We start from the raw sequence: 11,374 nt of genomic DNA, 5'->3' as shown, positions 1-11,374 counted from the left end.
TTCCTCCTGACATTTTACCCACATCTATAGGTTGTGAGGTCTGTTGGAAACCAGGCGAGTGGAGTTTGTATATCTGTGGAATGATGTCCAGCGTGGGAGAAAGAAAGGACTCTTTGTCTGTTGGAGGTTAAGTGTGAATGTTGCAATTAGCATTGAATGGCCTTGCAGATTCAAAGCCTGGATGCTTCCTTTGTTGGGAGGTGTTAGCTGGCCCTGATTGTTTCCTGTCTGGAAACATATGGACAATCTCAACACAAAGGAGGAAACCATCAAAATGAACAAGATCTGGCTACCAGTATTTTAAAAACTCTAAAATCAGGACAGTACCATATATACTCGAGTATAAGCCGAGTTTTTCAGCGCTTTTTTAGGACTGAAAAAGCTTCCCTCGGCTTATACTCGGGTGAGGGTCCTGGTTGGCTTATATTTGAGTCGGCTTATACTCGAGTATATATGGTACATTTATTATTTTTCTTTATTAGTATTGGTGGTATTTCATTTATTATTTTATTCTATTATTATTACTACATTCATTATTTTACTCTATTATTATTATTACATTTGTTATTTTACTCTATTTATTATCATTATTACATTTATTATTTTACTCTATTAATATTGTTACTATTACATTTATTTTACTCTATTTTTATTATTATTAATACATTTATTATTTCACTCCGATATGATTATTGTTATATTTATTATTTTACTCTATTAATACTGTTACTATTACATTTATTTTACTCTATTTTTATTATTAATAATACATTTATTATTTCACTCCGATATGATTATTGTTACATTTATTATTTTACTCTATTTTTACATTTATTATTTTACTGTATTTATTAGTATTAATATGTTTATTATTTTACTTTATTATTAAAAGGATACATAAGCATAATTTACATTGAAGAAGATGAGACTAATGATTTAACCAGAGTTGGACAGTTTTATCTTAAATTAGTTTTATGTAAATATTCAAAAATATTTAACCTGCCGATGCCTCAATTAATGTAATTTTATTAGTATCTATTTTTATTTCTGAAATTTACCACTCTCTGCTTATACTTGAGTCAATGTTTTCCCAGGTTTTTGCGGTAAAATTAGGTGCCTTGGCTTATATTCGGGTTGGCTTATACTCGAGTATATACGGTAAATAAAGAACAACACTCTGAAGACAGAGAAATTCCAGACAGGAAACCATCAGGGCCACTGTGGACCTTCCACAGATACATAAACCCCACTTGTCTAGTTTCCAACAGACCTCACAACCTCTGAGGATGCCTGCCATAGATGTGGGCGAAACATCAGGAGAGAATGCTTCTGGAATATGGCTATAGTTTCCAACTGACCTCACAACCTCTGAGGATGCCTGCCATAGATGTGGGCGAAACTTCAGGGGAGAATGCTTCTGGAACATGCCCAGACAGCCCGAAAGACTCACAGCAACCCAACTGGCTTAGAGCCCTTCTGGTAGAGAAGACATCTCACCTTGAGGTTCTTCAGTCACAACAGCTTCCATGTTCTCTCCTTTCACGTACTCTGCGTTCAGGCCCTCTGAAAAGAGCAGAGAGCGGCAAAGGCGGTCAGTCTCATCACAAACTGAATTATCGGATGCCAAAGGGATGGCGACAAGGATTGTTAAGTTACCACTTAATTCGAATACAAGAAGGATGACTTTAGAAGGTGACACTATACACAGGACTATTGGTATCTGCTTGGGTTTGGTTCAGGGGAACACACGATAAATCCAGGTACCTTGACGTGCAATGGTCTACTAAATTGGAAAAATCAAGGTCTGCTTTGGGGTTTTTAAAAAATATATCCAAGCTATAGATGGTCACATCAATTATGAAGAATTCCCATGGCTGGACGTTGCCGGTGCCATCGATTCCAGATAAGTTAACATGGTGACTGAAGGAGGATCTGACATCAGGTAGATCGCTCCATTACACCTTCCAGCACTCATTACTCTAAGACAGGCATGGGCAAACCTCAGCTCTCTAGGTGCTTTGGATTCCCAACCCCCACAGTAATTATTCTAAGCTGAGACTGGGTCCGGGAGAGTAGTGCCACCCAATTACATCCGATGTGGATCAATGGGTCTTGACAATCATATTTATATTAATATTAAGAAGAGTAGTTATTCTGGCACCCTAAACGGAGACTGGGTCCGGGAGAGTAGTGCCTCCCAATTACATCCAATATCAAAATGCCCTCGGTGTGTGGCAATTTTCACCCCTCTAGTCCAAAACCCTCGGAATCTCTCCCATCGCAGCCAATGGTCTGAAAATTTTGGGGTTTTTTTGTAAGCCAGATGAAAATTTGTGTCGTATAGGCGGCCCATTTTCGTTAGCAGGATATGAATACGAAAATGAGACGACACGAATGAAACTACACAAAACGAACAGCAATTCTGTACGAATGCACACCACTAGTAAATAGCCTCTTTCCTTGTTTGTCCAAGTGGACACTTGAGTGAGCAGCCATCAAGTGTAAAAAGGCACAGAAGAGCCGTCTCGCCTGAAGCCGCCGCTCGGCGTGACGGGGCCTCCTCCCCAAAACCGTGTGCTTTGCCAGGAGAACATCGAGCGCAGCTTCACGTTCCATAAAAGCCGCTCCAGCGCCTGCAAACGCCTTGCCAGCCTCCGCCATGCTTTGCATCCAAGGCCCGACATTATCCCAGCAGGCCGTGCCTGGTGACTTAAATTAATCCTTCTTTGCAATTAACTTTTATTTCCTCCCATCTTTCTCAAAGTTGTTGGCCTTGTCTCGCGGCCACCTTTTCATCAAACTAAAATCTAAACAAATGGGGTAAACAAACAGCGTGGGGAGCGTTTGGTTTCGTCACATTCATTACCCTCCCGACTTCAATATCCTCGAGTGTCTTTGCTTAAGACGCTCCTGTGAAAATAGCCGTTCAGAGGCAGAAGAGCAAGCGCAGGGACGGGGAGACGCTTTGGATCCGGCACTTTGCATTACGGTGCCCCCGGACAAGGATTCACCCAGAAAGTGTGCAAGCAAGGCACACAAAGCTATGGCTGAACAACACAAAGGCCTCCCCGACTCAAGGCATCAAGTCATGAACAAAATGCGGCCCCTGGAGATGCCCGACTCTGGCGGTTGGGGCTCACCTCCATTTCTAAGCCAAATAGCCGGCGTTGTCCATAGACACCTCCAAGGTCATGTGGCCACTGGCATGACTGCAAGAAGCGCCGGAGAGGTACCTGTTGATCTACTCACATTTGCATGTTTTCAAACCACTAGGTTGGCAGAAGCTGGGGCTAACAGTGAGAGCTCACCCCACTCACCAGATTTGAACCATCGATCTTTCAGTCAGCAAGTTCAGCAGCTTCTACTTTGGCAATAAAGTCTTTGCGCGGTAGCACACTGGGTTAAACACTTGTGCCAGCTGAACTGAACTTGTGCCAGCCCGTACCTTGGGAAGCCTGACTTGGCCACGGTGGTCCACACCCTTATTAGATCCCGAATAGACTGTTCGGAAGCTTCAATTAGTTCAACTGGCGGCAGCCAGGTTGCTCCCTGTATGCAGCTCCCTTGCTACGCCAAGTTTGCTGGCTGCCAGTTTGCTACAGAGCACAATTCAAAGTGCTGGCATTAGCCTATAAAACCCTGAATGGTTCCGGCCCAGCTTACTTGTCCGAATGTATCTCCATCTATGATCCACCTCGCAGGTTGAGATCATCTGGAGAGGCCCCGCTCTCGATCCCGCCACTCTCGGAAGTGCGATGGGTGGGACGAGAGACAGGGCCTTCTCAGTGGTGGCCCCTCGTCTTTTATCTTTTCAGGAAAAAACTCCTTTATCCTTTGGGGAGAAAACTCAGAACATGGCTGTGGGTCAAGGCACTCGAGCAGCAAACATAGCAATAATGATTTATGTGACTGATAATGGACCCCGGACTATGATTTAGACTTGTGCAATTTATAAATGATGTTTGTATAACTGATGTTTTAATGATCTGTTTATAACTGTATTGCTTTTATAATAACTGTTTTTGGCCCATGCCTAGTATCGGGCCTTGGGGACACTTACGCTGTATGCTGAAGCAGAACTTCTTTTGCTGGTAGGAGATGTAGCTGCTCACGGCGCCAATCAGGGCCATGGCCAGGCCGCTCACAATGCCGGCAATCGTCCCCGTCTCCACGAGCGCACCTGCAAACGCCCAGGACGAGAAACATTGGCTTCTGGCACAAACAGAATCGGAAACAGAACAAAGAGACCTGATGGGAACTGCCATTTAGTATCTGGAGAATGGCAGATTGTGTTTTCCAGTCAGGTATAGAGTTTGACATAAGTTGTCTGAAGTTGGACATAAGCTATAAGAGCCAGGGGAATGTTCTCTTACCGTCATCATAGTTGCTCTCGCCTCCACCGCTGACACCACTTCCTCCTAGAAAACAACAACAAAATGGATTTAGCCTTTTCTCAGATAGTAAACTCATCTTTTACCACTTGGAAATGTAGGTTGAGATGACAGCTCCCAGATTGCATTCAGAGCTGGAGGCGAAGGCGAAGGGCAAATGAACTAGAGAAGGAAGAACTGGACGCAAGGGCAGGAATCCCAATCAGATCAAACCCACAGAGTGGGAGGTTGGCACAATAGGTACATGCGCTGCATTTGCCTCCATGGAAATCATGTGGCCAAGAGGCGGCTGATGTGCACCTTGGCTAAAAGTGCTGTGGGAGAAAGGCCTACGAGCTGAGCGCCCAACGCCTGCCAGGCCCCGATGCTCAAAGATCTTTCCTGCAAAAGCTCAGAAGAAATCCTGACCCCGACTTCAAGGCATGCGCCGTGTTTGCATCCATTGAAATCATGCTGCCAAGAGGCGGCTGATGTGCACCTTGGCGAGAAGTGCTGTAGGAGAAAGGCCTACGAGCTGAGCGCCCAACGCCTGCCAGGCTCTGCTGCTCAAAGATATTTCCTGTAAGAAGAAATCCCAACCCCGACTTCAAGGTATGTGCCACGTTTGCCTCCATGGAAATCATACTGATGTGCACCTTGGCGCCGGAGACAAGGACACACCGAGCGAATGGATTGTGCCTGCCGAAAGCCCCGGCCCCGCTCCCCGGTTCCTGCCTTCCTCCCCAAAACCAATTCCCAGGAGAAGAGGGGTGCCGAAATCCTGGGGCAATGTTAATTATCTTCCAACACGTTGATGAAGGAAGTGGTATGCAGGGTTCGTGCTCCGACACTGCAGCCGCTCTCGTGCGCGCGCACGCAATCTAGCACTCGGCGAGCCCCGTATTAATTAACCAGCTGCTGCCTCGCTAGCACTGCATTGAGCAATAAATGAGATTGATTATAAATTTAGCGCTGTGCGCAGTCGAGAGGTGGGTGCGGTTTGCAGAGAAGGAAGGAGGCTTTGTCTGCACATTTCTGCGCTCTGCAGCAGAAGCCGACAGCCGGCCGCTCTCCTCCTCCCTCTCTTCCCTCCACTCGACTCCGGCTGCGCTCAAGGAAAGGCTCCTTTGTGGAGAGATCATCGGTGGATCCCAAGCAGGGATAAGATCCAGGTAGTCCCCAACAAATAGCAGCCCTCACAAGGGCCTTATCCGTGCCAGTTACTACCACATTAAGGTTTAAAGAGCTCCAAGTCTCCATCCATGGAGAACATGTGCCCTTTTAGGTGTATATCTACACCAGTGGTTCGCTACCTGTGGTCCGCATATGGTGCGCGGCCTCACTGTTACTACTACAAACAGTAAAACACACCCAACCAAAAAAAAAAAATTTTTTTTCTTGGTGTCTTTGTTTTTAGTCCTGTTCTGGGGTTATTTGGGATGCTGATTCAAAAAATTGCATTAAATAGACCACATCAGCTCTAGATTATTAAATATGGTTTTCTGTGGGCAAGCAGATGGCAAATACTGGATGGTAGACGTTCTGTACCAGAGCTGATGTGGTCTATCCAATGCAATTGTCTGAATCAGCACCCCAAATAACCAAACCGAATCTAAAGCTGACCATGAACTGATTCGTAACCCTTTTGGTACTTATGTTGGAGTGGTCCCTGGTCAAGTGGTCCTTGATCAATTGATCCCTGGTGAAAAAAAGGTTGGGAACCTCTGATCTACACTGTAGAATTAATTTAGTTTGATACCACTTTCACTGCCACAGCTCAATGCTACGGAATCCTGGGATTTGGAGTTTGGCGAACCATCAGCACTCCTTGGCAGAGAAGGAGTGTAAAACTACAGCTCCCATTATTCCATAGCATTGAGCTGCGGCAGTGAAAGTGGCATCAAATTGAGGCGCTCGGCTGAAGGCAAGCATGCGTGCTTTAAGGAGGCTTCTTGCCTGTTTCTACTCTAGAGGAGAGGCGCTCAGCTGTGGGCAAGCATGCGTGCTTCAAGGACGCTTCTTACCTGTTTCTACTCTAGAGGAGAGGCGCTCGGCTGCAGGCAAATGTGCGTGCTTTAAGGAGGCTTCTTGCCTGTTTCTACTCTAGAGGAGAGGCGCTCAGCTGTGGGCAAGCATGTGTGCTTCAAGGACGCTTCTTACCTGTTTCTACTCTAGAGGAGAGGCGCTCGGCTGCAGGCAAATGTGCGTGCTTTAAGGAGGCTTCTTGCCTGTTTCTACTCTAGAGGAGAGGTGCTCAGCTGCGGGTAAGCATGCGTGCTTCAAGGGGACTTCTTACCTGTTCCTACTCTAGAGGAGAGGCACTCGGCTGAAGGCAAGCATGCGTGCTTCAAGGACGCTTCTTACCTGTTTCTACTCTAGAGGAGAGGCGCTCGGCTGCGGACAAATGCACGTGCTTTAAGGAGGCTTCTTGCCTGTTTCTACGTTAGAAGAGAGGCGCTCAGCTGCAGGCAAATGCACGTGCTTTAAGGAGGCTTCTTGCCTGTTTCTACGTTAGAAGAGAGGCGCTCAGCTGCAGGCAAGCATGCGTGCTTTAAGGAGGCTTCTTGCCTGTTTCTATGCTAGAGGAGAGGTGCTCGGCTGCAGGCAAACATGCATGCTTTAAGGAGGCTTCTTGCCTATTTCTACTCTAGAGAAGAAGCGCTCGGCTGCAGGCAAGTGCGCATGCTTTAAGGCGCCGCTCCAGAGAATACCGAGATTACTTGAATCCCAGCCATCTGAGCCCTTCAAAGAGCAACTGCTTCACAGACAATGCTGGTTTCCGATTCTAGCAAAACACAAGGTTCAAATGTGATGCAAAAGCTGTGAAAAGACGGGGCGTTTCCTCCCCGAGGGATTCCCATTCGTGCCCACTCACTCGTCCATCTGTTAGAACCTCCGCCAGAAATGAAGTTGGAGCAACAAAGTCCACACAAGATGTCTTTGACATAATCGAAGCCCCGGGGAAAGTGACTCACCCGCCTTATGAATACGGGACTGGGTTATTCTCTAGCAGCGTTTCGTAATTGTTCTTCGCACAACCCACATCTCCGCTCACCGTTTTGATGGAGGGAACGGGGAAGCCCACGAGGGCTCGGCATTAAAAGCGCAACGCGGCTGCTGTGGAGCCTTTGAAGCGGAGGCATTGGGCTCTCGGGGCCTCCACATCCAGGCAAAGCTCTGCGCGGAACAGGCGGGACTGGCGGGGCTCCGAGGAGGTGTCAGGAGAGCGACACATGACGGACACAGAAGCCCCCTCCCCCCTTCTTGCCCTTTGCCTCATCCACACCTTGCAACACAGGCAGCATTTGACACAAAAACACACCCACAGCCTTCCAAATGGAAACTCTTCCTACGGCCAAGCCATCCGAAATATGTTTTATGGAGCCCCCAGTGGCACTGTGGGCTAAATCCTTGTGCAAGCCGGACTGCTGACCATAAGGTTGCCTGCCTGTTTGAATCCAACCCAGGAGAGGATGAGCTCCCTCTGTCAGCTCCAGCTCCATGTGGGGACATGAGAGAAGCCTCCCACAAAGATAGCAAAACGTCAAATATCTGGGCAATGTTCCCTGGGTAATGTCCTTGCAGACAGCCAATTCTCTCATACCAGAAGCAACTTGCAGTTTCTCAAGTCGCTCCTGACACAAAAAAGGCCCATTAAAGGTGGAAAGCATGTTGTCTAAAACGTTCAGTTCCCATCTTTCCCTTTCCATCTTAAGCTTTGGGGGAAAGCAGATGGGGAAAAAAATGTGTCCGGACGTCCCACCTTGTAGGAAGGTTTTAGCAGTGGATTTTCATCTAGGCAGGGCTCAGAGCAGAGGTGTGATTCACAAAAAGCTCCAACTTCACTTGTAGGTAAAGCTACCACTCATTAGGGTAGTCAAGCACCACTCCTCTAGAGTAGAAACAGGTAATAAGCCTCCTGAAAGCACGTACTTACCTGCAGCTGAGCGGCTCTCCTCTAGAGTAGAAACAGACAAGAAGCCTCCTTAACATGCATGCCTGCCTGCAGTCAAACACCACTCCTCTAGAGTAGAAACAGGTAATAAGCCTCCTTAAAGCATGGGCATTGCCCGTAGCTGCATGCCACTCCTCTAGAGTAGAAACAGGTAAAACGCCTCCTTAAAGCATCGGCACTTGCCCGTAGCTGCATGCCACTCCTCTAGAGTAGAAACAGGTAAAACGCCTCCTTAAAGCACGTACTTACCTGCAGCTGAACGCCTCTCTTCTAGGGTAGAAACAGGCAAGAAGCCTCCTTAACATGTGTGTCTGCCACTCTCTAGAGTAGAAACAGGCAAGAAGCCTCCTTAAAGCATGCGAGCTTGCCTGCAGCTGAGCACCTCTTTTCTAGAGTAGGAACCAACAGCTTCAATGCCTAAAATGACAGGAAGGGAAGCCTAGGAAGACCCTCCTCAATAATGGGCTGATAGAAAAACAGATATCTGCCCTCCCGAACTTGGGAGGCTCCCAAAACACAGATTAGGCCACACACTGAAAGCCAGGACACGAAATGGCTCGCAGTTTACTCGGATTGCACAACTCTACTGCTCAGGAGCAAAACGCATGGCTTGCCTGCCAGGTTCAGCCCCTTCATGGGATCCCACCCTGCAAGTGGCATGCTGCCTTTCATGTGCCACCGTTGTTTGTTGCTTCCCTTCTGTATCATATGGACCCCCCCACTCAAATCAACAGGACCTGTTACTCATGAACTGGCACCAATGGAAGCTTTTTTTCTAAAAAAAAAAAAAAAAAAAGTAAAGCTAATCTGGAGGAACCGTAGGGACAAAACAGGGCATCCTTGAAAAGATGAAAACTGGAAAATTAGTGCGATATCTGAAGAAGGACATTAAAGCATCCAGAGAGAGCCTACCTTTCTTCTTGTCCGGTTTGTAACCTCCTTCGTCAAGGATATCGGCCAAGTCAGAGTCTGAAAGTTCTGAAATGTTCAAAGGAAAGGAATAACTCAAACGGGTCCGTAACACCGATATCCAAAACACATTCATTTCCTATTTGCCAACAGTAAGCAAAAGGACAGTGTTTGCAAGATCCACACACAAGCTGGTACCAGTTAGGCATGGATAGGAAAAGGCACATCGGTTTTTAGTTTGTAGGCAGAAGCAGAAGTTACACAAACCCAGCTCTTTAGAAAAGCAGCTTTGGATAGGATCCCTGTTCCACTTGCCATGGCTAGTATGAGTTACTTCGTGGTATTGCAGAAGGATACTTGGATGCAGGATCTTGGGCAATGCTTTCTATGAGGTTGGACTACAAGGTGGGACTGCCATTATTCTAAAAAAAACACGAATATGGAGCAGAAGAGATGCCGGAAGAACCTTGGTCATTTAGTGTTCCCTCGGTAGACTTGTCCACAGCTGCACAGTATATGGTAGACTCCCGCAGAGGTGTGAGGATCCCTCTTGTCCTTTGTGTCCAGCTAACACTACCCAACAAAGGATTTCCCCAGGCAGGAAGCAGCCAGGCTTTGAATCTGCAAGGCCATTCAATGCTAATCAAGGTGGTCAATGGCAACATTCACACTTGCCCCCAAACAGATGAGAGTTTATTAATTTATTATTTGCTACATTTATATGCCACCCTTCTCACCCCGAAGGGGACTCAGAGCGGCTTACAAATTAAATTTACATACAATATTATATTATTAGCATAGTACAATACTGGTAATAAATTACTATATTGTACTGTATCAATATATTGTAATATTATTAGTAACGTTACATGTAAAATATAATATATAATTAATATTATTATATTGTATTATTAGTATTATATCGTATTACAATATAATATTATGAATATTATATATATATACAATATGTTATAATTGTTATATATTATTGTAAATTATATTGTGTATATATATATGTATATATATACATACACACACACAGTTCTTTCTCCTACCTTGGACATTAATCCACCTATCTATATCTATACACATAATAAAACTGAAAATCTGTCTGTGTGTATGTGGCATGGATGTTAGTTCACATAGACAGCCTCCGACCTCCATAAACTATAGTTTAGGCTCTAGTTCCCAGTGCTGAGGAGCCACCAAGTCACTCCCACCCAGGACATTGCAGGTTACAGTGAGCACATACCAGTGTTGATTTCTCAATCCATTTGCATGACTCCGCCCACTGCCTCTCCCTTAACCCTTTCCCAGTGCTGCAGAGTCTCCAAGTCACTCCCTCCCAGGACACTGCAGGTTACAGTGAGCACGTCCCAGTGTTCCTTTCTTTCTCCATTTGCATGACCCCGCCCACTGCCTCTCCCTTAACCCTTTCTTATTCTTTTCTGTGGCACGCAGCAAACAGAGGAAAAGATCAGGAACTGAAAATACTAGAGAGAGAGGTTTGGGGAGAACTCACCATGATTTATAGGAGTTGTAGGGACTGGAATGTATAGTTCACCTGCAATCTAAGAGCACTCTGAACTCCACCAACGATGGACCTGGGACTAACTTACCACACAGACCCAACATGGCCAAATTTGCATACTGGTGGGGTTTGGGGGTGATTGACCTTGACATCCAGGAGTTATAGTATGTAAGTATGTAAACTTTTATTACGGTCAATGATCAGCTCATATCAAGGGCACCCAGTCCCGTACATCCAGATGAAATCCGAGAGGTTATATACTTCACAATTAATAAAACTCCTATAAAAACTCAATCATTGCCAAATTTAAAATCTAGGCTAAAAACTTCAACATTAATAAAAACCATTATAAAATTGAATTCTTGACAAAATTTAAAATCTAGGCTGAAGATCATATACCAGGAGTTATAGTTCACCCATATTCAGAGAACACTGAATCCATCTGATGCTGTTTCTGGCACACAAATTCAACATGGCCAACTAGGAATACTGGTGGACTTGGGAGGTGATTGAACTTTAACTCTGGGAGTCATAGTTCATCTGTATTCCAAGAACCCTCTGAACCCCACAAATGACGGATTTGAACCAAACTTGGCACACAGACCCAAC

At 45.7% G+C, this 11,374-nt stretch overlaps 1 protein-coding gene across 2 annotated transcripts in view; it reads right to left on the bottom strand.

Moving 5' to 3' along the window:
- Positions 1-11,374, bottom strand: part of cd99l2 (CD99 molecule like 2) — a 41,605-nt gene that overhangs the window by 5,941 nt on the left and 24,290 nt on the right. For both annotated transcript variants that reach the window (XM_062964064.1, XM_062964065.1), the window contains exons 7-10: positions 9,238-9,303; positions 4,374-4,418; positions 4,061-4,180; positions 1,498-1,563 (exon numbers count right to left, since the gene is read on the bottom strand). In XM_062964064.1, coding sequence (XP_062820134.1) covers positions 1,498-1,563; positions 4,061-4,180; positions 4,374-4,418; positions 9,238-9,303 — 297 coding nt within the window. The remainder of the gene's footprint in view (positions 1-1,497; positions 1,564-4,060; positions 4,181-4,373; positions 4,419-9,237; positions 9,304-11,374) is intronic.

The sequence above is a fragment of the Anolis carolinensis genome, unplaced genomic scaffold (assembly GCF_035594765.1).
Source record: "Anolis carolinensis isolate JA03-04 unplaced genomic scaffold, rAnoCar3.1.pri scaffold_12, whole genome shotgun sequence".
Taxonomy (NCBI): Eukaryota; Metazoa; Chordata; class Lepidosauria; order Squamata; family Dactyloidae; genus Anolis; species Anolis carolinensis.
The sequence above is the reverse complement of the archived record's forward strand: the minus strand, read 5'-3'. Positions and strand labels throughout refer to the sequence as shown.